Source organism: Vombatus ursinus, unplaced genomic scaffold (assembly GCF_900497805.2).
Source record: "Vombatus ursinus unplaced genomic scaffold, bare-nosed wombat genome assembly UNPS02014816.1, whole genome shotgun sequence".
In the NCBI taxonomy this organism is placed as follows: domain Eukaryota; kingdom Metazoa; phylum Chordata; class Mammalia; order Diprotodontia; family Vombatidae; genus Vombatus; species Vombatus ursinus.
In genome coordinates this window covers 4014885-4042632 of record NW_020954594.1, presented here as the reverse complement: position 1 = coordinate 4042632, position 27748 = coordinate 4014885, and the positions used below count along the sequence as shown (strand labels likewise).

The window sequence follows — 27748 nt, the reverse complement described above, 5'->3', positions numbered from 1 at the left end:
GCCGTTTCCTTCCCCAGCTTATTTTACAGATGAGGAACTGAGGCAAACAGAGTTAAGTGACTTGCCCAAGGTCACACAGCTAGCAAGTATCTGAGGCCATATTTGAACTCAGGAAGATGAGTCTTCCTGACTCCAGGCTCAGCATTCTATCTACTGCCCCACATAGCTGCCTCTACATTCTACTGAGGGACTACAACATATGGGGAAACATAATCTGTTGTAGTCATTGTTAGGAAACCTGGTGGCTAAATTGGGATTGAGCAGAGGGGGGGAAGGGTCCCTTCAGTTAGGCTGAATGCCTTGTAAAGGCTCCCATTAGGAGCAAGCATGTGGGACTCATCACAGCAAGGCTTCAAGGCTCTCCTTCCTCTTCCTACATCACTGCATCAAGGCCCTTAGAGGAGGGCAGTGCAGAACACAATGACCCAAAGTTCTTTACAGACTGGAGTGGGACCTTAGAGATAATTCAGTCTCACCCCTCATTTTACAGATGAGAAAAATGAAAGCCTAGAAAGATGAATGGCATAGAAACAAAGTCAAATAAGTAGCAAGTAGCCTGATCTGGGATTCAAACTGAGGTTCTTTGATTCTGAATTCCAAATTCTTTCCAGTATACAATGGATCAGGGACAAATCTATCTTAGGCAGGACAATCTGCGGAAAGAGAGGCTGTTGGGCTCCTGGTTCCATAATGCCCATGCCCCTGTGATTGGTTGGGGCTTGGCAGCACAATTGCTGCCTCTTGAATTCAAAAGGATTTGCAGAGTAATCCCTTACCTTATTGAGCAGCTGTTTCAGCTACAAAGTCCTTATTTACTCAGAATTCGAGTCTTTAAAAACTCGGGATCTCTTGTCTTTTGTCTTTAGAATGGTAGATTTCATACAATAGGTTTTAACCATTTGAGCTATACCCTCCCTTCTCTAGCTAATCCTAGGCTCATGTCTTCCTTGGGTGGTAGCTTACCTCCCATGAAAGTTTTATCAGAGAGTAGGCACAAGGGCCCAAGTTGAGGGATCATGAGTTTTAGAATTGTTTTGGCCATTAAAAGCCATCTAGTCCATTGGCAAGGTAAGAACCTTATGAATGAGGAAATTGAGGCACATAGAAGGGAAGTGGATTGTCTAAGGTCACTGCTAATTAGTGGCGGAGCTGGCACTAGAACACAAGTATCCTTGGTCCTGACTCCCATTCTACTATTTAATTTTTATTTCTTATGCTTTTGTCTCTTTTTAAAATGAATCTTTTTTCTTCCCTGTATCTTTTCCTGGTAGAGAAACATATTTTCTCTGTAAGTATATACTGTAAGAACACTGGCTTCAGTGGTCTCTCAGTGGCCTTGGGGTGACAGATACATAGTAAGAGCCTTCCATGCAATCAGGAAGAGGCATGGGCACTGGGGAGAAAGGGACTCATTATTTATCTAATCTACTTGTCCGTTTCTATAGCACCTGTCAGCCTCATATCCAGGCACCTTGACAGGAAAGGTTGATCAGGGACAAAAAAGATCAGAAAAGAGAGAAGAGAGGGAAAAAAGTGCCCTGGAGGGCTATGTTCTCCTCTCCAACCCCTTGGCTATAGGCAAGGGCTGGAGCAGAGTCAAGATTTTCTACTCTCCAAGGTACTGAAGAGGGTAGACCACTCAGAGAGAGTGGCAAGGATTTAGACATTGCAGGTACAGTTACTCTCCAGTGGGTTCCCCCCACCCCGCCTAAATCTCTCTTCTTTTTTTTTTCCAGGCAGCTGAACTGGGGATGGTATCAGCCTATTACACATACATCTTCACTAATCTGGTAAGACATTTTCACACTTCATCCCTTCTTCATTAAGAGTACCATTAATTAGTGTTGGTGGACTATGAGTGTCTGTGGCTCAGGAACTAGGTAGTAGGGGGAGTAAAAATGAAGGAGCCCAAGACAGCCACTGGGTTCTAATATTTTGGAAAATGTAGATCTGTTGAGATCCTCAAAACTCAATGGAGCCTTAAATAGCAGTTGGAAGGGTTTAGGTTAGACTCTAGGAAGACCTTCCTGACCAAAATTATTGGAATGGGGTGACCTTGGTGGAATGTGCATTCTCTGGAAGTCTAAGAGAGTTACAGAGATGTCATGAATAATAAAATAAATGGTCTATTCTATTGAGATCCTCAAATCCAATCATTCTTAAATTTTATATTCAAATATAAATCTGAGAAGAGAATCTAATTTGTCCAGACAAATGTCACAGGTCATGGCAGGACATTTTTCCAGTTTTTCAGGGTTATGAATAGATCTTTTTAGTGTTGGTTTTCCTGGTATTGGGCATTCACATTCTCTTTTGAGAAGTTTTCCCTACTCCCCCAAGTCAGCAACAAACCGCCTTCTCAGACCTCACATAGCCCAGTGTTTTGTGTCTCTTTTTATGTAATAATGTTTCTTATAGCTATCTGTGTAAGTGTCCTGTCCCCCTACTAGACAGTTAGCTCTACAAAGGCAAGGAATATGCTTTATCTAACTTTGTATTTTCTCAGCACCTAGCATGGTTCTCTCCACAAAGAAGACCTTTGACAAGTGTTTGTTGAATGAAATAATGAATGAATTTTCAACTTTCTAGGCCAATTTCAAGGTAGAGAATAGGATGCAACAGGTGGGAATGACTTAGAATCACAAAATTTTTGAGCTGAAAGGTAGCTTAGAGATCATCTAAAGCATAGCTCAGAGTCTGCAAATTTGTGTTCTTAATATTCTGTAAACAATTTCCTTTTAATCCTATATATTTTATTTTATATATTTAAAAACATTATTCTGAGAAGGGATCTATAGACCTCACCAAGTTGCCAGAGGGGTCCATGACATCAAAAAGGTTAAGAACCCTTGAGCTTAAGGTCTTGAGCAAAGGAGCAGAATTACATGGTGGCTCTAGTTTTGTCATTCCTCTTCCCTGTTGCCTACCTGTTGCTTAGTTTGGGGGATACAAAGAAAGACAAAATCAATCCCTCCTCTCAAGGAGCTCCCAGTCTAATGGTTTGTTGAATTGAATATAGCTCAACAGCTTCATTTTATGGGTGAGGAAGCTGAGACCCAGCATGTTTAATCCCAAGGTCACATGGGAAGTCTATTAGAAAACTCTAAGTAAGTCAAGGAGCAGTATTAGGATTCATAGCCAGTGTTCCACTCTGAGTCAAACAATTTGCTAATTCTACAGCTTAACACTTAGAAGAACATTTCATGCTTAAATTGCTTTGCCACAAAAAGTCTGGTTTAAACTCTAGGAAGGGCTTCCTGGTAGGCTTCTTTCCTGGAAGTCTGAGAACAGGAGAGCTTCTCCATTATCTTGCATAATTTAGAGACAGGGATGAACCGTGTGATCTTTGCTTCTTTATATTCCCAAGTGTCTATGTGCACATACAGACCATAAGGAGGGCAGCTGTGGAATTACATAGACTCCAGAGCATTGCATAGAGCATCCAAGAATCTTAGAGGTAGAAGGGACTTTTGAGGTCATCTAATCCAACCCTCTGCCTGATGCAGGCATCCCTTCCACAGCAATGCCCACAGCCTATGTTCACACACTTCCAATGCCAGGTAGCCTCGTAGATTGTTGTAAACAAAGGATTTCTTTTTGTTCCACACTGCCCCGCCTGCTCACCAATGGCAGAAAATGAGGACCAAAGCTCTTCTGCTTTTCTTGTGAGAACTGCCTCCCAAAATCAGAGCATTAACATGTAAACAAGGAGAGAAGAGTTAGCCTATTCCTGCAGCTACACAGACATGTTCACTTAAAATAAGGCAGGATCTAGGGAGCACCTGGGCAGGTTGGCAGGAGAGCAAAGAGAGAGAATAAAGTACAATTCCGTTCTACCTCCAGTGCCTATGAGAAGCAGAGGAGAGGGAGAGTTACAAAGACAAAAGGCATGCCGGGGGCTGCCACACATAGCACTCTCCTATCAAGGGCATGGTCAACATTCAACATCCCCCTCAAGGGAGGTAGGAAGCCACAAGGGTGATGGCACAGGTTGGAACTTAGCCCCAAGAGTTGGGTTGTAAGACACTGCAATTAGGATCACAATGAGGTGTATGTTATTGTCTGGAAGTTTTTCATAAGAAGGCCCATTTGAAATCCCTACTTGCTCTCATCTGACTAGGATGGATCAAATCTAGTACTGCTTGGAGGCAAGGGAAAGGATGAGTTGACCTCTGTCAGTGCCTTTCTGATTGATAGAATCAATAAGAATAAGATATTTCGAAGCCTGAGTGTAAGGAGAAATGGGCAAAAAAACAGCACCACAGATGATGCTGTTCAGGTAGGAAAGGAAAGCATAGAAATAGAACAGTTACAAGACCCAGGCAGCAAGTGAAGGTTCTGGAGTCCACATGAGCATTCTGCTTGCTGAGATGAGACAAGACAGACGTCTATTAGGAATAATAAAACGATTTCTGATCTCACAGAGGAGGCTGCGCCAGCCTGCTCACTGAGGGCCTTGTCCAGCCAGTAGGAGCTTATAAATATTTATTTCTGCCAGCGTCAGTGTGCTGGAGAGGATAGGAAGTGGTGGCAGAAGTGTTTGCTGGCTAGTAGGAGTGGGAGCCAGAGGAAAAGTCACTCAGGGATAGAGAGGGGCCACAGAGAGAGGTGAACAGGACCTAAATGGGATGGTTGCGCAGAATGGAGGTGGGGAGGGCTGTTAGTAAGGGGGAAGTAGGAGAAAAACATCCATTTAAGGTGTGCCAGACTGCCTCATGTCATGAGCCACCTTGTTTTCAAACAGTATCTGTCCCTAGTTGCAGTGATTGCTCTGAATGTCTCAATTCCAGGGCATCCTCACAGAAGCAATGTACCTTCCCAGGAACTCTTCTTGTCTCCAGGTCACCATTCTCCTCTCATGCAAAAAATGATGAACCTACAATGCCTTCTCCTTCCTAGAATCCATTCCCCTTATCAGGCAAACACTCCTATGTATTGTTACTTGGTTTTCTTTTGTGTCTTTGTCATGTGTCCCCAAAGAGACTATGACCTGTGAAAGGGCAGACGGAGACTTATAGCTTTTTATGTTTCCCACAGTGCCTAGCACAGGCCTCTTCACACAGTGGCCATTCAATCAACACTTGTCACTTGATCAATGACCTGAAAGATTTTTTTCACTACTGGGAACCTGCGTACCCACACAAATGCACATGCACATAAATATATATGATTCATTGTGCGAAATGAATGCACAGGGTGTCCCAAAAGTCTTAGTGCTGCCTTAAGCTTTAGTAGCTATATATTATATATCAACTTTTTATTAAATAGTTGTTAATTATTAAATAATTTAATGGTTGTATTCTATATAGCAATAGCTCTCCCTGTATATACAGAAATATATGAAATATGTGGAGCGACATTAAAACATAAATATATGATCATATATAATAATATGGTAAATATATATCTCTCTATAATAAAGTATACATATATGACTGTACATAAATATATATCTTTCATTATGCTAAGTGAATAGCTATATGTGTATGTAAGTGTGTATATGTATGTGTGTATATATATACACATACACTCGTATCCAATTTGGAATAGCTTTCTCTGTAGGTCTGTCTTTGTCAACATTAATATATATATATATATACATGAGAAAGAGAGAAACAGATATAGGGAATTATTGCCATATAGGAAAGAAACATGAATATGTATGTGGAGAGAGAGAGAGAGAGAGAGAGAGAGAGAGAGAGAGGAGAGAGAGAAGGGGGGAGAAAGGGGAAGGAGAGAGACAGAGAAGCAGAGAGAGAGAGAAAGAGACAGAGGGAGACAGAGACAGAGAGACAGAAACAGAGAGACAGAGAGGCAGAGAGAGACAGATATTTAATCAGTGTAGGGAGCTCTTGATGAGTTCTTCCTTATTCCAAGGTTAGCCCTCTATCCATTCTACCAATTCTGCCTCCTGAGGACCTCAATTTCCTTCTCCAAAAAATGAGAGGGCTGGAATAGATGATCTGTAAAGTCCCACAATGTGCTTGTATATATTATCTATCAGTATAATAAAATTGAAGGATTGGAGTGGACCTCCAAGAGCGTTGAGTCTAATCTCCAACCAAAGCATGAATACCACTACCACCACCCTTACAATTGCCCATTCAGCCTCTTCTGGAGGTGTAAGTACCTGTGGAAAACTAACTCATTGTGGAGATGAGGCTCACCTTACTCATAACTACCGATGACAATTGCTGATCTGCTGCCACTAACAGGAAGATAGGCACAGGATCTTTGGGAGTGGCAGTACTCTTCCATACCACTAGTCCTACTTCCAGCCCAACCCTTGTAGCCATCATCAGGTCAAGCAACTCCATTGGAGAGGAGGTTAGCCATCCTTACCAACTGCCAACCAACTGCTACACAAAGAGCAGGCAGGCCAGCCTATGTGAAGCAGGTAGGAACCCTGCAGAAGAGACAGAAGAGCACATGCCAGACACATCAGATCACCACCACCACCTTGACCACCATTTCCCCTCAGACCCTGATGGGGACAGTCCAGAATCCTGAACCCAAGAGCCTTAGGAATGGCAACACTTCCAGCCCAGTGCCCTCAGCTTTCATCCTTAGAAACAATCATTGCACAGATGCAGCCTGGCATGTATTCCTGTAGGTGCTGCAGCCACAGTTACTGAAGACCCAGAGAAGAAAGTTCTTGCCATCAAAGTCCTTGGCCCTGATAAACAGTTCAATATCAGAAAATGAAATGAGTTTATCAGAGGAAATTATGTTACAGAAGAGGCATTGCCATATCCTTTGCCTCTGCACCCTAAGAACCATAGGGCTTTTCCATCTATCTTGCTTCTGCAATCTTCCATACATGTTGTCTTCCCTATTAGAATGTGAGCTCCATGAAAACAAGGGACTGTCTTACTTTCTAATTTGTACCTTCAGCATGTAGCACAGTGCTATGTACACAATAAGTGCTTAATAAGTGTTTCATTCATTCATTCACTGGCTCTGAAAGCAGTCCATTCCACTTGTGAACAGCTTTAATTGTTATGAAGTTTTTTTCTTACCTTGAGCGGAAAACCTACCTTTCTGTTCACTTCTACCCTTTGGTCTCATTCTGCCCTCAGGGTCCCTACAGAACCAGTCTAATCTCTCTTTCACATGACAGTGCTTAAACTATTCAAAGACATGAATCGTGTCACCTCTTGAGCCTTCTTTTCTCCAGGCTAAACATCCCCAGAACCTTGATCTTCATATGGCATGCTTTCTCATCTCCTCATCATCCTGGTTGCCCTCCTCTGCGCTTGTTCCAGCTTGTCAGAGCCCTTGCTAAAATGTAAACTCCATAATTAGACACAATATTCCACAATACCCCAAATGTGGACTGATCAGGGTACAGTGCAATTATAGCATCCTCTCTCCCTACTTCAGCTAATGTGGCCTAAGATGGAATTAGCCAAGCAAATCATGTCTATGATCATAGATCATAGGTTTAGAGCTGGAAAGGGCTTCAAAGGCCATTAAATTCAGCTCTCTTAAACTGAGGCAAAGAGAAGTTAAGTATCTTGCCCATGATCACACAGTTATTGTTTAAGTCTCTGAGACTTTGAACCCAAGTCTTTCTGATTGCAAGCTCAGTGCTTTAGGGTTAGTGTGCTTTATACCCTAATCTTCCTACAGAGGTATTATTGGGCTCCTGGCCTAATTCTAATCAGTTCAGCTAACATTTTTGGAGTGCCAGTTTTGTGAGAGGCACTGTGCTAAGTGCTGTAATAGATACAAAGATGAGTATTGCACTGTCACTTCCCCCGAGATGCTTACTACCTAGAAAAGAGGGTATAATAAGATAAAACTAAAAAAAAAAAAAGGTAAAATGTGAGCAGGCATGATAGGGACAAAATAACTTCAGAGGATGAAAGGATCCCAACCCAAAGAGAAAGCTATCTTTTATTAAGCAGTTGAGTAAATTTTGCCCTTTCCTTTCCCCAAGCCTTGTGGTCATGGTCATACATCTCGGTGGGCTGCTATTCCTCATGTTATTAGGATAATTCCTTTTTGTTCTTCTACTTCCTTCTTGAATGGGGGGGGGACCTTTCAAAGTCTCATACACATGGATTATCTGAACCTGTCCAGCAATTATCTGCCCCTACACCTTGCTTATACTGTTCCCTGTACTTAGAGTGTCCTCTTTTCCCATCTTTGTCTGCCAAATTCCTACCGATCCTGTGAAGCCCAACTTTTGGGATAATAGAATCCTAGAACATTAGATTTGAAAGAGACTTGAAAGAGACTTGAAAGAGTTATGCAGAGGTTCTTTACCTAGGGCCCATGGACTCCCAAGGAGTCCACAGACCCCCAAAGGGTCCACAGATCTCCAAGGGGTCCATGGATGGATTTCCAGGGGTCCTAATTTCCTGTAAGGGTTTAGTTGGAGAAAAAATGACTCTTTATTTTCACTCACCTCTAACTGAAATTTAGTATCTCCTTCAATTATTTAAAAACATTATTCAGAGAAGGGGCCCCTAAGTCTCACCAGACTGCCAGAGTTGTCCATGACTCAGAAAAGGTTAAGAACTTCATTCAGCCCCTCATTCAGCCCCTCCCCCCATTTTTCAGAAGAGGAAACCAGAACAAAGAGATCACAAATTGCTAATAAGTGACACAGCCAAGGTCCAAGATCTCCTGACTCGGAGTGCAAGATTCTTTCCAGTATACTGCCATCACTCATTCCATGAAGCCTTTGATTCACTAAAACCATCAGCCAGAACTTCACGCTGAACTTTGTTCTCACCTCTGTAATGCATGAGAGGCAATGTAGCAAAGTGAATAGAGGGCTGGCCTTGGAGTCAAAAAGATCCAGGCTCAAGTATTCCTTCTGACTTGTACTAACTGTGTGACCATGAACACCATCACTTAACCTCTAAGTTTTGAGAAAACTCTCTAAAACCATGTTACCAATAAGTTACCTGTCTGGATAAGTGCTCTCCAAATGGAGAGCTCCCTTTACTGATGACATAACCAAGTCATGTCCCACCTCCGTATATTATTGTATATGATAGTCATTTGCATTATATCTCAAATTCCCCTACTATACTGTGGTCAGAGGCTAGATACAGACTAAATTCTTTATCCCCCCCTCATTAGCTAGCACACTGCCCTGTATATGGTGATGAATGAACAAACCAATTAAAAAAAAATTTGTCAAGTTCTTACTGTGTGCCGAGTATTATGCTAAGCACTGGAGATACAAATGCAAACAAGACAGTCCTTACCCTCAAGGAACTTACATTCTGATCATGACAGAAGATGATACATATACAGACTCTGGAATATGGGGAGGAAGAAAGGTACTAGCATGGTGGCAGTATAGCAGATGAGAAGGAGGCAGCATTTGGAGCAAGAATGAGGCGATACATGACTGAAGTCCTTCCCAAAATGGTGCGTCCAGGGAGAGAATCACATTGAGGAGAGCAGAGCCCCAGGTTGGAGGTTTCCCAGGTCCAGGCCCATAGGAGGTGCTTAATAAATGCTTGTTCATTGATTGATTCCAAGGAACACAGCAAAGCAGTATCCTCGAAGAAGGATTCATTCATTCAATCAATAAACATTTTTTAAGCACCTATTATGTGCCAGGCACTGTGCTAAGTACTGGGGATACAAAAAAGAGGCAAAAGACAGTCGTTGCCCTCAAGGAGCTTAAAATAGAGTTGGGGAGACAACATGCAAACAAATATATACAAAACAAGCTATTTTGTAGTTGTTCTTGTATATACAGGATAAGTTGTAAATAATTAAAAGATAGGAAGACACTGGAATTAAGCGGGGTTAGGGATGAGTACCAGATTTAAATGAGTCAAAGCCCTGCAACAGAGCAAATGTGCCCACAGTCAGAGTGGCTCCAGAATCAGGACTGCCAGTAATTTCCACCTGTATGGAGCTTTAAGTTACAACACACACTCCTCACAGCAGCCCTTTGAGGTGGTTACTACAAGCAATAGCCACATTTTAAATATGGGGAAACTGAGGTTCAGAGAGAAGTGACTTACCCAAAGACACAGAACAAGTATATGTTACAGCCAGGATTTGAACTCAGGCTTCTGAGGTCCTCACCCAGGACTCATTCCATTGTAACACACAACCTTTGCATAGAGTAGACTAGCAAATTCTGTACTAGTAGATCAGTGTCAGGGAATCAGAAAGATATGACAGCCTGAGGGGACAAGATAGAAGGACAGCTTAAAGTCCAAGACAGAAGGTCAGGGGCCTGGGTATCTTAGGAGGGGAAGGAACAGGGCAGCAGGCAGCAGAAGAGGCACTTGTCAAACTCAAAGACACCTGATCACAGAAGCCATTTCCCTCCCCCCACCTCCTCTACTCCAGAACTTATCTACAATCCCAATCAGTCTGAATTTGAAAATGGTCCATCAGCGGCCTGATAGCGAGAGGGCAGGTTAGAGGATCAGTGTCAGCTCCTGGCAAGTACATTCAGGCAACTGGGTAGCTAAACCAGAATCATGGGAAGTAGAAAGAGGTGTGGAGTCAGAATCCACAGCAGGTCAAAAGGTAAAGAGCCAGACAATAGCCAAAAGGACCTATGCTATGAAGCAGGTGAACAGAAAGCCCACAGATGGCCAAAAGCTAAAGGAACAGAGACAAAACCATCAGGAATAGGTGTAGCTCCAGGGTTAAAGGGACCCAGATTGCTGAAGCAACTCTCTGATTCAGCCCCAATGCTGCTGGCCTATAGATCCCATTAAAGTATTAACAAATGCTAAATGTATCTTCAATTTGATTCGATAGATATTTATTAAGTGGCTATTGTGTGCAGCTAGGTGGTGCAGTGGGATGGAGCACTGGGCTAGGAATCAGGAAGACTCATCTTAGTGAGTTCAAATCTGTCCTCAAGTACTGTGTAACCCTGTACAAGTCACTTAACCCTGTTTGCCTCAGTTTCCTCATCTGTAAAAATGATCTGGAGAAGTAAATGGAAAACCACTCCAGTGTCTTTGCCAAGACAGACACAACTGAAAAGACTGAACAACAACAAAAACTGTGTATAGAGAGCACAGTACTAGATAATAGATTAAAGTCCTCTGTTCCTGAGAATTTATGATCTAGCAGGAGGAAATTACCCTAGGCACATAGTAGGAGGTTAATAAATGCATGTTGACGGACTGACACATACTCCTGAAAATTATAGTACAAAATAATGCATGCTGAGAGTGTAAGGAAAATACAAGCAGAATATTGTGTGAGATGTGAAGAGGAAAAGGTTTTTATCCACTTGAGCATCTGGAAAGGCTTATAGAGAAGAGGAGGTAGTGTGATTTAGTGGAAAGGGAAAGTGGAGCTGGGATCAGAAGCCCTGGGTTCAATTCCACTGTCTTTTACTGACTGTGTAAAGAGACCTCTCTTTCCTCCTCTGTAAAATAGGTATAATAACATGTATACATCACAGAGGTGTTTTGAGGAGAGCATTTTATAAATATAATTAAGTGTTATTTCTCTGTGAGCTTTGCTTTGCATTCTCTGAAGGAGGGGGATAGTTGGGCCTTTAAAGGAGGAGTGGACAGAACATTCAAGGTCTAAGAAACAAAGGTAACAAAGACACAAAACATAAGAGAGTTTGAGGTGTGTGAAGGAACTGCCTGGTTTTGTTGGAGAATAGAACATGTGTATGCAATTAGTAAAAGACAAGACTAGAAAGGGACACAGCATGGCATAGTAGTAGCCAGATAACTGGCCTTTTTGAGTCTGGAAATTCTGAGTTCAAATCCCACCTGTGACACATCCTGACTGTGTGACTCTGGGCAAGTCTTTTGCTATCTTAGAACTATAAGCAACTCTTTAAGGCTAAAGACTGTACCAGTATAAGGGAGTTTCCTACACCAATGAAATCCCAGGTGTGATTTTCAAAGGGGGAGAGGGTGTATGGAGCTAGAAAGCTAGGGTGGTGCCAAATTATGAAAGGCTTTAAATGCCAGGCTAAAGATTCTGGATTTCAATTAAATAATCATTGAATAATTGGGAATGGAGGAGTGACAGGAGACAGCTCTTTTCTTTCCATATCCAATGCCTCCACTTCTGACCTAAATCCCAGGCCCTTCTGTCTCCTCTAGGACCTTGTTTCATCAGTCATCTCCCTTCCATCTTGCCTTCTCTCTACTGGCCTCTTACCGTCTGCCTACAAACTTGCTTATGTTTCCCGTACCTTTTTAGTAAATCATAAACCCAAATTACAATTTCCCTTGCTATCTTTCCAAACTATTGTGCTCTCTTTTCTATCTTGAAAAAATATCAAGCAAATTTCAAACTTGCTATTCTTTCAAACTATTGTGCTCTCTCTTTTCCCATTTAGTGGCCAGTTTCTAGAGAGAAAAGTCTATACCTGCTGCCTACACTTCCTCACCCCTCTGCAATCTGGCTTGTATCCTGGCCCCCTGCTGAAACTGTTTCCCCTGAGGATATCAGTAACCTCTTAGTTATCAAATACTGTGACCTTTTCTCAGTCCTCACCTCCTTTGATGTTTTTACATTATTTAATACTATTGACCCCACCTTCAATTTAATATGAATTTATTCATTAAGCACCTATTATAGTCATGGTCTATGTAGTAAGCATTGGAGATGTAAAGATAAAAATGAAAAAAGCTGTCTTTATTCTTAAATATCATGGGGGGATGAAAATATTAATAGGTAAGTAAACATAAGATAATTTGAAGAGGGAGGGAGTGCTAACAATTGGGTGGGAAAGAGGTGATCAGGAAAAGCCTCCCAGAGCAAGTGGCTCCTGAGCTAAGCCTTGAAAGAATCTAAGGCTTTCAAGAGGTAGACATGAGGAATGAGTGAGTGCATTTCAAGCATGGGGTTAGAGGTGAGGAATGAGTGCATTTCAAACGTGAAGTTCAGCCAGAAAGTCGGAGATAGAATATCATTTGAGGAAAACAGTTAGCAGGGGAGTTATGCAGGGGAATAAAGTGAATGAAGTCTGGAAGCTAGTGAAGGATTGTAAACATCGGAGGAGTTGGCATTTTGTCCAATGGGCATTAATGAGCCATGGAAGCTTCTGGAGCATGTGAGGGATATGGTCAGATCTATGCATTAGGAAAATTATTTGGGTAGTCATGTTGAAAATAGGTTGGACAAGAGAGATTGAAAGCCAAGCAACCAATTAGGAGGCTTATTTCATTAATCCAGTGAGAGATGAGGAGGACCTGAACTAAGCTGGTTATGGTGTGAGTAGAGAAAAAGGAGCAGCTGCTCAGAGTCTAGATTCCACTTTTATCTGTGTTCCTGGCTAAGAAGCCTCCTAACAGAATATCCAGGGTACATGCATGGAATAGAAATCACTGGACCAGGACTATCAAATCACTTTGGAGACTGGTTCAAGAACACAAACCTAGTTCATCTCAGTGGATACTCAAGGCCTGAAATGGATAATTTACAAGCACCGACTTTGCACCGTGCAGCTGACCAAGCACTTTATGCCCCTGTGGTCATATAACCTTCAGAACCCCTTTCTCAACATTGGGCTTTCTTCTGTCAACTTCTCCTGTTTTTCCTATTGCTGGTCATCATCTGCATCTTGCGGCACTCTGACTTTGATCTCTGGCCCCTGAACCTAACTCTTACTGCCAATAACACCAGCAGTTAGAACAACTCCAAGGTACCCGATGTAATACCATGTTTTCTGCCTTCTTCATGGTACATGGGGTGCCCATCTTCTAGTACCAACCACAGCATGACCAGCACAGAGACTGACCAGACCCCTGAAAAACATAGACAGTAACTTGTAAGCATTCCAGTGGAGAAGCCAATGGTAGCTACTCTTGACTGAAGTCTCAGTGATCCCATCCCTTCAGTCCTCTTCCTAGAGAAGGAACTTCAACCTGGAAGCTAGGTTTGAACTGACCAACAGAAAATCTGTAGAACAAACTGATTCCCCCTCACCCCATCAGTGATTGGCACCAAGGGCTGAAGGAGGGGAAGCAATCTATTCACCAAATAAAGAAGAAGTCCCTGATAGGCAGGGAAAGAAAGGCCAACAGCAACTGCCTGGGCCGACATTGCCATTTCAGCCAGTGAAAGCCACTTTGAAACTACCCTTCTCTCTGTAGCTGCAAACAGTGCAGAAAGAGATCATTGCTCTAGGACCAGGCACTTTACTTTGGGGACTTGTACAAGATGAGCCCAAACCCAACTCATTTCAGTGGACGTACTCAAGGCCCAAAATGGAAGATGAGTGGTCTGTGACTTTCACCTTTGGAAGTAACCAAGAGCTTATCTACCTTGTTGTCATCAAGTCATCACTTGCAGAACCTCTTCCCAGAAGTTTCCACCACCTCTGCCAACTTCTTCACTTGGCTCTCCTGTTGCTGTTCACTGCCTGGATCATAGGGCAACTCATCAAGAAATTGTAAAACAAGACCAAAAGAATGAAAAAGTAGACAATGTGAAATATCTCATTAGAAAAGTGAGAGATGTTAGGGAGGTGAAATCAGCAAGATTCTCAATGGATATGGGGGAAAGGGAGTAGCTCCCTTCTCTTCACTTTGCATTCATTGTTTTGTCAAAATCTCCTGCTCCACATGGCTGCAAAGACCATTTTTGTGTGGATGATCTGCAAGTCTGTACATCCAGCATAAATCTTTCCTCTGATCTCTAGTTCCACTTTCCCAACAGTCTGATGGACATTTCCATCTGCCTGATGGGTGTCAAACTTCACACATCCAAAAATGAACTTATCTTCTCCTCAAAACTTGTCCTTTCTTCTAACTTCACTATTTCTTTTGTTGTTGCAACAATTCTCCTAATCTCTCAAGATAGACAATCTCATTCATCTTTGACTTTCCCATTTTGCTCATCTCCCCCATCTAAAAAGTTGCCAAACCCTGTTGATTCTCCAACTGCAATATTTCTCCCATTCATACCCTCCTCATCACTAGTACACCCTCGTTCAACTTTCATTATTTCTTACTTGGACTGAAATAGACTCCTAATTAGACTTTCTGACCTCAGTCTCCTTTCTCCAATCCATCATTCATGCAACTTTCAAAATAATCTTCCTAACCCATGGTTCTGACTGTGTTGCTTTCTAACAGTGCCAAAAACCGTGAGTGGTTCTTTATTACCAATAAGATAAAATACAAATTCCTTACCCTAGTATTTAAAACCTTCCATAAACTGGCTCCTACCCATACTTCCACCCACTCTGTTTATCCATATACTCTCTGTTTCTATTAAAATGGACCACTAGTAGTTTCCCACTCTTATTAGTTCAATTTGACAGTTCAATGGTAATTGATTAAGCATGTATCATATACAGGGCACTGATCTTTTTCACATTTCTGTGTTTATGCATGCCTGAAATTCAATCTCTCCATATCTGTCTGCTGAAATCCTTTGGGACCGAGCCCAGGCACTACCTCCTCCCTGAAACCTTTCTTTATTCCCTCCCAACTGAAAGGGATTTTTACCTTCTCAAATTTTGTAAAACACTTTGGACTCTCCTTGGCCCCAGTCTCATTCTGCCTTGTAGCATACTTATTGATGGATTTATCTTTTCTTCTCTATTTGGTTGTGAGTTTCTTGACCATATTGCTTTTGGACTGTGTATCCCAGCATCAAACACAATGCCTTGCACATAGCATCCATTTAGTTGTCTGTTGAACTTAATGTCCAGGCCTATGCATAAAAAAGATTAATCTGGCTGTGGTGTGAGGCATGGCTTGTTGGACCAAGAAGGTGGAAGAAGGAAACCCATGGAAGCTTTTGCAGTGCTCTGGGTGGTATCTATGGCTTGTTCTAGGGTGGTGGCAGTGAGAATAAATAATAGGGGACAGGCAGAAGAGAACTAACATAGGTGGCATCAACAGAGCTTGGCAACTGGATGTGTAAGAGAAAAGGGAAACAGAAGCATCAAATATAATTTCAATCAGTCAACAGTCAGTCCGCAAGCATTTTTCAAATGCTTACTCTGTTTGAGGCACTGTGCTGAGTGCTGGGGATACAAAGAAAGGCAAACAGTTCCTGCCTTTAAGGAGCTAACATGCCCAAGGTTCAGAGCATGGGATATTGTGTGAATAGTATTGTTAAAGACAAAAATGGTGAAGTGTAAAGAAGAAGTGGGTTTTGAGGAGAAATTCGGAGCCCTGATTTGGACATGTTTTATTTGAGGTGGTAGTGGTATACCCACTGGAGATGTGTAGACAGTTGGAAAAGTAGATATGGAGCTTAGAAGAGAGGTCACTGTTGGGGCTGGAGATTTCAGAGTCATCTGTGTAGAGATTACAGTTGAAGTCACAGGAGTAGTAGAGATCACTTGTAGAGAAAGAACAAAAGCTGAGGACAGAATCTTGGGCAACATCTATCGTAAGGTTTGGAAAGCGGAAGAGAAAACAATGCAACAGATGGAGAAGGGGCTGTTAGAGATGTAGGAGGAGAGACCTGAGAGTTAGATGTCTCAGAAGACGGAAGTGGAGAGAACATCCAGGAGAGGTGATCATCCTAGCAGATGCTGAAAAGGGATCAAAGAGGATGAGGACTGAAAAAAAATGGTCATTGAATTTGGTAATTAGGAAATTACTGATGGCATTTGAGAGAGCAGCCTTAGCAGAGCGGTAGGAAAGGAAAATGGCAAGGCATGTAGGAGCAGGTTGTTGATGAAGTAGAGGACTCTTAATGGATTATAGAATTTAGAGCTGGAAGAAACCTTAGAAATCTTCCTGTCCAGGGGTTCTTAATTTGGGTTCTATGAAGCTGGGTTTTTTTTAACTATATTGTGATAACTATGTTTTAATATAATTGAGATCCTTCTTAATCCTATGTATTTTATTATATTCATTTAAAAACATTATTCTGAGAAGGGATTCCTAGGCTTCTCCAGACAACCAAAGGATTCCATGATCCAAAAAAAAGATTAAGAATCATTTCTCTATTCAAAATCCTTTATTTTACAAATGGGGAAATTGAGGCCTGAAAATGAAGTGCTTTACTTTTTCCTAATCCTTTTAGTTATTAATGCTATCTTGTTTTCCTCAAATCGCTTTAAATGTTGTATCCCCTCGGTAAAATCTTGAGAACGGGGACTGTTTGTCATTCTGTCTTTGCATTCCCTGTGTTTAGCACAGTGCCTTATACTCAGTAGAGGCTTAATAAATGCTTATTGGAATTCGATTAGGTTGCCCAGGGTCTTTTGAATCTCAATTCAGGGCTCTTTCCACTACAAAACACTCACTCTTGGATCTAGTAGGCTAGAGTGGGGAGTGAAGAGACAGAGAGAAAGGTAAAATGATTGAGAATTGGAATCTTGCCTCTGTATCCTGGAAGGCTAATTTAGCATCTTAATCATCAAGTTGTCAATTTGTAGCCAACCGAGATCACAAGAAGGGGAGATGAACCTAACATTAGAAGTCTCCGCTGGGTGTTGTCTTTCTAGACAATTCTAAAAAAAATGAGGCTTTGGTGCTTCTCTTCCTGGCAAGAGGGAGTATTGGCCAGAATGGCCCTGGCCGAACTCCCTCAAATGAGCCATGCATTAAACCGTTGGAGACCGATTGCACTCCTCCTGAACATTAGTCTAGGAGTGAGCCTCTCTCCTCCAGCAGGTCTTCCGTGCTTAGCTGTAGGAACTGAATCCTCCTTAGGATTGATGGGAGTTTGGACAGAGGGTGTGAAGAATTAAAGGCCTTGGAGCTAAAGCCAGTCAGCTGCTGAGACAGCAAAGGAAATTGGTATTGTCTGAAGGGAAGCGAGAAAGGGAGAAAGCAATTTGAACTAATAAATCTGGTGGGATTATCCAACCACTAATGAACCCAGAGAGATTTGCAATCACTGCCTAATAGAAAAGATAAAATCATCTTAATCTATTGTCAGGGAACGTGGGCAGGGGCAGCGGCTGAGGGAGGAAGCTATGCTGGAGGAGAAATGGGGCCGGATTTTAAGATGCAGGTAGGAGTGAGAGACAGAGCCAAACAAACATGGGTGAGTCATCAGCTGCTGAAGAGGAGAGAGGCATGTTGATGCTCTGCTATGGGCAAGCTTCCTAGATGCTGCAACTTTTCTGTTGGAGTTCCTGAGAATGGAGTAATTATGGCCTTTTCACAGAGGTTGCCCCCCGGGGCCAGCCTGGAGCCTCATGATTTTGGCACCAACCTTCCAGGAAGCTGCCCAGTTTCCAAATGTAGAGCCACCCCAGGGGTTGGAGGCAGGGGGAAGATGGAAGAGGAGCAGCTGACACTAAGAAGCCACGGATCTTCTGCCCCTGGGCTCTTGTGGATGAGGTGCTACAACAAGGGTCGGTGGGGAAGGTGGGTGTTTGGACGGGAGCAAGAGGAGTTTTACCAGGGCAGCCGCCTCTCCCATATTCCCCAAGATTCTCTTGGAATGTTCCCAGAGGCTTCTGAATCCTAGGTCTGGGCATTTCTTTTTGCCAGCACATTGTATGCACTTAAGAAATGTACGTTGGATTGAATTGAATGAGGCAGTTGGGCATGTAATTCCAGGACGGTGTGAGGGAGAAAAGAGCAGTGGCAGAAAAATAGTAAGACCCTTCTACCAACTCTGTCACTACCTAGCTATGTGAATTCCCCTTCCTTCTCTAGGACTCATATGACTGCTAGCTGTGTGACCCTGGGCAATTCACTTAATTCACCTCAATTTTCTCATCTGTAAAATGGGGATAATAAAAGCACCTACCTCTCAGGGTAATTGTAAGGGGGGAAAAGGAACAATATTTTTAAAGCATATCACAAACCTTAAAATGCTATGTAAATGCCTACTATCATCATTATTAAAATGAAGGAACTGGACTAAATTAACTTTAAGGTCTCTTCTAACTTGAACATCCTCTGATTCTCATTGTTTTCCCTTCTCCCCCAATCCCACATCTCCAGGGATTGGAATATGTTTATTTGGCTAGTCGTGGGACAACAGTTTGCCTCTTGGTGAAGTCTCATGCTCATAGATCCATGTCTCTGAATTTTTAGCCCTGCTAGTAAGGAGCCTGGGAACTCATTCCCAATTTTTTGTGTCTCTCAAGAGAATCTTGAAGTCCTGGAGTCTCTCTTCATTCATAGAGGTAAAAAGGACCTTACACATCATCTAGTACCATCCCAATATGATCCATGAACTCCCCCCTCTTCAATATCTCCTGTCCGTGGTTACTCAGCCTCCACTTGAAGAATGTCTGTGATGAGGAATTCACTATCTTCCCAAACTAGACCGTTCCACTTTTGGATAGCTTTAATAAGAAGGTTTTCTTTACCTTGAGCCTAAATCTTCATCTTTTACACCTTCCATTTATTGTTCCTAGTTCTGTCCTCCGGGGCCTCTAGGAGTATGCATGCCTTCCAGCCTCTTACCTGCCCATAAAACAGAGATTGGGTCCCAGACTATATTGATTTGAAATTGAAAGTATGCAGGAAAATGGGCTCTGAGCTCAGCCTGAGCTGTAGACTTACACTTCGATAATTCTATGAGCTTTTCATCTTTTATTATACAACCTTCTGGTCTAAAGGACTTAACCCACCAATTGGTAGCAAATTCACCCCATCTGCAGAGTTTTGTATGAGAAGCAGTTGGAACCTAGAGGATTTCCGTTGAACAACCTTTCCTTCTGGGAATTTAGAGAGAAGGAAACAGGAGCAGAGCTAGATTACTCCATAGAATTATCAGAATTAGATCTGGAAAGGACCTCACTGCTCAGTGTCCTTGAAAAAATCTTTGTTTTCCAGAAGGGAAAAATGACACCCTGAGAGGATAAGTAACTTGCCCAAGGACACACAGGTAGCAAATAGAACAGGCAAGATTCAAAGGAGAAAAGCATTTATTAAGTGCCTACTGTATACCAGGCACTGTGCTAGGTGCTGTTAAAATAATCATCATTCAATACTTATATGTATTAATACATCATTTAATACATATATATTATATTTAATACTTACATATTTTAATACTTATATTTAAGTAAATTATAATTAATTAAATGTATTATCACATTTATATTGTATATTACATTTTATTCTAGGAGGTAGGTATATTATTATGGCTATTTTATAGTTGAGGAAACTGAAGCATAGAAAAATTAAGTGACTTGCCCAGGGCCACACAGTTGATGTGTACAAGACCTCTTCTCAGAATAATGTCTCTTAAATACACAAAATAAATGGGATCCCAAAAGAAACCAATTATATTGAAACATAGTTAATGAATTTTTTTTAAACCAAGTTCATGGATTCCAGATAAATCCATGCCCTTTTTTTTTAAATCCGTGTTTTTTCCAGTACATGTTGTAGGCAGCTAGGCAGTGTAGTGGATAGAGCTCTGGGCCTGGAGAACCTGAATTCAAATATGACCTCAGACACTAGCTGAGTGACCCTAGACAAGTCATTTAATCTCTGTCTGCCTCAGTTTCCTCATCAGTAAAATAGGCCGAATAACAGCATCTACCTCACAGGGTTGTTGTGAGGATCAAATGTGATGATATCTGTAACATATTTTGCAAACTTCAAAGCACTACAGAGATGCTGATGTTAAGATGCCCTTTTAATCCAGAGGACTTTAACTCTGTGAAAAAACTAAGCTAGCCTGATTCTCTCTCCTTCTGGACAAAAAAGTCCCCCTTGTATGGTATGTGTGGTGGAGGAGACAGTTAGAGTCAGAACATGATTGACAGCCAGAGCAGCAGCTCCTTTCTCCATCCCACACCAGATCCCGGGTCTTGAGTATTGAGGAAGACGCTGATGGCAAAGGAGATCAGCCATTTGGGTCATACCTAAAGAGTACTTTAAAAGTTACCAATTACCTCCCTTGCAACAACCCTGTGACGTAGCGTGTGCAGGTATCATTATCCCCATTTTATAGATGGGAAAATTGAGGCTCTGACAGTTTAAATGAGCCTAAGATCCCACAGCTAGTAGGTGGCATAGCCAGGAATCAAACCCAGTCCTCTGCTTCCATATTCACCACTCTTTCCATGTAGCCATGGGATAGACAAAAATGTTCATTTTACTACCTCCTCCTTCCCCCCTTCATCTCTTTTGTCCTGCCCCCATTTCAATGAAGTAGCTAGAGAAAGGGGGAGGGAGGAAAAGAAATCCGTTGGGGTTTTTGTGCCCGAGGGTTCTAGGACCTCTTAATCTGCCACTGGCTAGGAGGCTGGAATATAGCAGATTGAATTGTATAGGGGCAGGAGACACCTTACTATTCTGCCAATACAATATGGATCTAGGGATTCTACAGTAAGAAACTGTAGACTCTTCAGCCTGGCAGAGCCTCTGTCAGGTTATCAGGACCATCCCCTGCCTCCAGGCAAGACTGCACCAATAAAGATAACCACTCTGCCCTGTTCTTAAAACCCTACAGGGTAGGATGGCCTAGCTCCATTCTCCAAAATAGGCTCCATTTTCTTGCCAGCTATTCAGGAAGCCAAGCTGTCATGAACATCCCAGAAACACATAACTTTACCTCCCCAGTGTCTTAGAATGGTACCACACTCTGCCCTGTTTCAACAGCATCCAGAGGGAATGGATATGGTATGAAACATGCAGCCCATTTTTTTCCTCTTTTGTGTTTATTTTTATGCCATGTAGACCAGAAAGGATGTTTATGTTTCCAAAGGCTTATCAGGGAGATTAGTTACAAATAATTGAAAATGTGAAAAACCATTATTGTAAGGAAGGTTGGGTAAAGCAGGGAAGGCAGAAGCAAGTGAATATAAGGTATGGGTGGTGTTTAAACAACCCTCTCCCCTGGTTCCTTCTCACTTCAGGATGGTGGTAGTGAGAGAGGCTAACTTTTAACTCAGGTGTGAAGGAAGGGGAAGTATTTTGTTAAACTATGAAATCTTGACCTTGACCTTGAAGAAATCTCTTGGGGAGACCTATCCATTCCTCTTCAGCTGGGTCTAACTTTATCTTAGACAGACTCAAGAGGTATAATGTGTACACTATATTATGATTTACATTGAATGTTAGTTGTAACAGCTGAGTGACCTTGAGGAAGGCCCCCAACTCTGACCTTCAGGTTTCTCACATGTAAAATGGAAATAATAAGGCTTTCACTGGTAACCTCATAGAATCATTTTAAGGAAAGTGCTGTAGGGGTAGGTATGGTTAGAGCAGTGCAGCATAATGGATAGAAAGCTGCCCTTGGAGTCAGAGAACCTGAGTTCAAGTCTTACATCTAATGATTTCTAACTGTGTGACTTTGAGCAAATCACTTACTCTCTAGGTGCCCCCAAGAAGAAACTCTAATTCTCTAGGTTGAGGAATAGGTACCCATCTATAATGGTAGACCATTTCTTTTCTAGGAGTTCCTCCATCACTTAACAAACATTAAATACAAGAAAAATGTAATTAAGTACAAGAAAAATGAAGAGTCCCTGCCTTCAAGGAGCTTACATTTTAATGGTTTGTATACACACACATACATGCATATCTACATATACACATATACACAAGGGCGGCTAGGTGGCACAGTGGATAGAGTGCTGGGCCTGGAGTCAGTTAGACCTGAGTTCAAATCTGGCCTCAGACATTTACTAGCTGTGTGACCCTGAGCAAGTCACCTAACCCTGTTGACCTCAGTTTCTCATCTGTAAAATAAGCTGGAGAAGAAAATGGCAAAGCACTCCAATATCTTTACCAAGAAAACCCCAAATGGGGTCGTGAAGGGTTGGACATGAATAAAACGACTGAACAACAATATACATATATGCATGTATATATGTGTATGTATGTATATATATATATACATACATACAAATGTATATATAACAAAAGACAAATTTTGTTTGCTTATATACACAAACATACATGTGTGTACATGCACAGTGTAGGTCTGCATATACAAAGTAAATATCGGATAGTTTTTGGAAAGAAGGCAAGAAAGGCTTTGTGTAGAAAGCGACTCTAGCTGAATCTCAAATTCCAAAATTCCAAGGGATTAGAACTCCAGGGATTCCAAGAGATGGAGGTGAGGACAAAAACATTCCAGCCTGTGCAAATGTTTGGAGATGAGAGATAGAGTATCTTGTGTGAGGAATTAAGTGTAGGCCAGGATGTCTGAACTGTAGAGTTACGAGGGGAATAGTGTATAACAAGACCTAACCTTCACCTTGCCATTGCTCAGGCATTTTTTTATTCCTTTCCGATACCTTAAGAATTATACCATATTGACTGATTCAGAACTTTTCTTCAACTTTCAAATCCCTCAATCTCTACTGAAATCAGAGGTCCAATTCCTAAAAGAAGCAGAAGCCATCATTATCGGTCTAGGATTCGGAATATGTGGAACTGTAGCATCATGGGATCATCTTCAGTGAAGAGATTTTATGTGTCCATCCTTCTGCTGCTGACATGTTGCATGAGCTCCTTTCCTTCCTCCAATAAGCCCTTGGAGCCCTGGTAATCCCATGAAGTTGGGTGGCCCATGCTCCTCCATCAACCCAGAAGATGGTATTCATCTTGGGCTACTGGGCCCCCAGGCTTCAGTTTCCTTATGCCAAGTCCCAAGCTCATGGAAGGTCAGAAGCGTTCATTACCAGCTGCATCAAAAACATCTTAAATCTGGCTTCCCCACTTTGTTTTAATTCCAGGTCCCAGAGCACTTTAAGCCTCTGCTTTCTCTTGTGAACTCTCTCCTGAAAAACAACAGCCACCAAAGAAAAAAAAAATAAACCACCAACCTACCGGTCCACAGCTCTAATCCATCAGCTGGACAACTTCCCAGAGCCTCAGCAATTGATTCTTAAGTGTACTTTATTGTAAAATTATTAAGAGTGTCCACGTATTTCAGCTTTATTGGGCCTTTCCAGAGAGCTTCTCTGCATACAACTATACACTTCGGTGAATAAATATGATTTTAAAGTAACATGGAAAAGAGTAATAGAGTGAAGGCTTCCTGGGCATCTGTTTGAATCTCTGGGGCACCAGCCTTATCAGGTGGAAATTCAGACAAGCTGCAGGGCCTACCAGTGACAAACGTCAGGGAAGTCCAGATCGGTCTATCGGGACCTAGAGGGTATTCAGTATCTTTTCTCCCAAAGGTCTAAGCCACTTGCGCCCAGGCTCTGAACACTACTCATGAGGAGGGGAGCAAATGGAGCGTGGGAAGATGGGGATGGCATCAAAAAGTAGATGGATTTATTGATGGGTAAACTGAGACAAGACAGAGGAAGTCCCTTGACTATGCCTGTAGGTAAGGAGGAGATTAGCCAGGAATAGGTGATTTATCAAAAGAAAGCCCATGATACTGTGCTATTTATATCTGATTGCCTGAGAAATAGAAGGCACACCAAACTTGATCAGGAGAGCTGGCATCTAAAACAGCTCGGTCACTTACTAGCCATGCGACCTTGGTCAAGTCTGAGCTATTTGTTGTCTGTAAAATGAGGGGGTCAGACCAGATAATTTTCATTGTCAGCCCCTATGCTTATCTAATTCATAATTCTGTATGGATCTAGGCCATTAACTCTAGACAGAGCCGTGAAGCAGGTGATTGTCTTCAGGAACCCCCCTCAGTGTCTCTTCTGGTGCCCCTCCCCGTCCCCCAAGTGACCATCATTCTACTCTCTGGCTACTACTCAGGAGCCCTCACTATTGTGTGCACTCTATTCCTGTCTACAGAGCATCATTCTGACCCCACATCCAGAGCATTTGTTCCATGCCCTATTCTCTAACCACCGGTTCTCTGAACCAGAGCCCTACTCTAAGAAACTCTCTAGGTGTTAGTGGACCGTAATGACTTAAGCTGTGACTCTTCCCAGACAAAATGTGTATTTTCACCAAGGCTTTTAGTGCCTTAAGTCAAAAGAGTGAGTAGCGTGGTCATTTCAAATACTGAAGTCAAATCTATAGAAGTATTTTGGGAGTGTTAGTCTCCTTGAGTCTTGCTGTCCAGACAGTAGGCAGTCATCTTTCCCTACATGAAAACTCAGGCCACTGATACACTGTGGCATAGTGAAGAGGGCACTGGACCTGGAGTCAGGAAGTCCTGAGTTCAAATCCCGCTCCAGACACTTATCCTGGGTAAGACACTTAACCTCTCTGTGCATCAGTTTCCATATCTGTAAAATGAGGGGGTTGGATGAGATGACCTCTCTTCTGGTTCTAAATCTGATGTCAAGCATCAGTAAAGAGATGAGACAGTGTGATTCAGTGGAAAGGGTGCTGGATCTGACACAAGGTGACGAGGTTCAATCTTGTCTCTAACACTATCTCACAGTGTGTTGTTGGCCATATTATTTCCCCTCTCTGGGACTTAGTTTCCTTATATGTATAAAAAGAGAATTGGACTAGATGGTCTCCAAGGATTCTTCCAGCTCTAAACCCTATGGACGAGTCTAAAATCATTCTTGACTCATGATAATAATTCTTCACTTTCATCCAGTATTTTGAGAGGTAGTGTGGTACAGTTGAATGTTGGACCTGGAGTCAGGAAGACCTGGGTTTAAATCCTGCCTCTGATACTTAGCATCTGTGTGACTATGGGCAGGTTGTTCAAGTCTCTATTTTCTCCCCTGTAAAATGGGTATAACAATACCTGTATTCCCCACCTCACACTTGAGTTGTGAAGCTCAAAGAAGATAATGTTTGTAAAAAGCCCTGGAAACTTTTAAGTGCCCCATAAACGTCCACTATTGCTATCAAAGTATTTGACATGCTTTCATATTCAATCCTCACCACAACCCTGTGGATGGGTATGATTGTGTCTATTTAATAGATGAGGAAATTGAGGCTCATGAAAGTGAAATGATTCATGCAAGTTACCCACAGAGTAAGGAGGAAAACCGGGCCTCAGGCACAAGCCTTCTGGTCCCAAGGCCAGCATTCTTTCCATTGAGACAGTAGGAGAACTTCACCATTCGCAGCTGAAAATGAGCATGTCCCCTCAGGAGGACTCAGAGGACATGGAGGGAGTTGAGGCAGAACAGGGAGGATTAGGCTGCCCATTCCCTATGTAACTGAATTCAGCAAGCATTTACAGAGTGTCTGCTACTTACAAAAATGCTATGCCGAGCTCCCGAGATAGATACCTTCAGGAAACTTAATTTTACCTGGTTGGTGGGGCAGTAAATATGTAAACAAATAGTGAAATGCAAGATAATTTTAGGAGAGAGAGCATTGACAACTAGAAAGGAAAGGAGGCAACAGATACGGTGAAAAGCACACTGGTTTTTGAATCAAAGGACTTGGGTTTGAGTCCCATTTCTGATGCTACTCCTGCTGTTAATCTCTTTGAACTTCCATTTTCCCATTTGTAAAAATGGGGTTCATTTTATTGTACGGCCTCTATCACAGGGTTATTTTAAAACCAGGGGGTTGGATTAGCTATCCTTGGAGCTCCCTTCTAGCTCTCATCCTATGATCCCTTTGTCCCAGGAGCAGTACAGGTTTCAGGGTGGTATTATACACTGTGGGGTGAGAACTGAGTGGGGAGATTTAGGCTGTAGGATGATACATTCACAAGCTTACCGTCCTTAGAACTAAAGAATGTCAGAAGCTATTCAACCGTCTCATTTTACAGGGGAGAGAACCAAGGTCCAGACATGGGAAGTGAGGTTTCCCTCCCACCCTCACCCTACAATGAATTAGTGGTCAAGCTGGAACTAGGACTGAGGTCTCCTTGTTTCCAATTCAGCAATTGCTCTAATAGATTCTACTAATAGACCTGTCTCTGACCCAGGCCTTAGACAAAGCAATACTATAGCATGAACAAACTTTGCTTTAGCATCTTCTTACATTCCCTTGAATGGCCCCTTTCTTCTTTCATAGGCTGGTGCCTCAGAAATCCTTCACTGTACTTGGCCACTTAGACTTGTCTCCAATAATTACCTTTGAATTGGACCCATCTCTCCCTCCACAACCCCAGTCAAACCTGCTCCCAGGCAACTGGAAGGGTGCTAGGAAAGGTAGTTCCAGTGAGACCTTCATTGTTGATAATACCATAGCTTAATGGTGAGAAAGCTAGTGGCAAGAATATTGAACTTAGCACCCGAAGCCCTGGTTTCAAATCCAATACCTCCCACTTATCAGTAGTGTGACCTTGCGCAAACCCATTTAGTCTCTCCAGGTTTCTAATTTTCTCATTTGTAAAATAGGAATCGATCATAAAGATAATTGTAGGGTCAATCTCATGGGGATTTTGTGAGAAAAGTACATTGTAAGCATTAAGTAAATATGAATTATTATTATTAGTTGAGAGGTAGCTTGGAATAATGGAAAGGACACTGAATTTGGAGGACACTGAATTGGAGACAGCAGAACTCATTTCCTGCTCACTGACCACCTCTGTCACCAACATTCACAAGACCTCACAGCCTGTTCAGAGCTGCCTGAGGGCAGCCACCTCTCCTCTTCTTCTGATACTTTTTCCTATCTCTCCCCTCCTCCCCACCCCTCCACCTGGCAGGTTGGGGTCTTATGTAGCCATAATGTTAACTGACTGACTGCTTGCCTGACTGCCTGACTGCCTGACTGGCTTTTCCAGATTAGAAATGGAGATTCCAGAAAGCCTGGTAGCAAATCTCAGCTCAAGTCTTTACTACATTTGAGACCTTGGGTAAATTACTTCCCCTTTTCTATGCCTCAGTTTCTTTTTCTGTAAAACGAGTTGGTTGAACCTCTAAGGTCCCTTCCAGTTCTAAATCTCCTATGATAAGGTGTCACTTGTACTCCTTTTGAGGGATGTTTACCTTATGCAAAGGAATGAATGTGTAATAATGGAATTCCAGGTATTAAAAATTCTCTGGCTTTAAACCCCAGTCACTAGAAAAGATTTGACCCAGGGGTTGGGA

At 42.3% G+C, this 27748-nt stretch overlaps 1 protein-coding gene across 1 annotated transcript in view; it reads left to right on the top strand.

Annotated features, from left to right (window-relative positions):
- Nucleotides 1–27748, top strand: part of GRIK4 (glutamate ionotropic receptor kainate type subunit 4) — a 436546-nt gene that overhangs the window by 182535 nt on the left and 226263 nt on the right. Inside the window, exon 6 of the mRNA XM_027835648.1 lies at nucleotides 1737–1790. Coding sequence (XP_027691449.1) covers nucleotides 1737–1790 — 54 coding nt within the window. The remainder of the gene's footprint in view (nucleotides 1–1736; nucleotides 1791–27748) is intronic.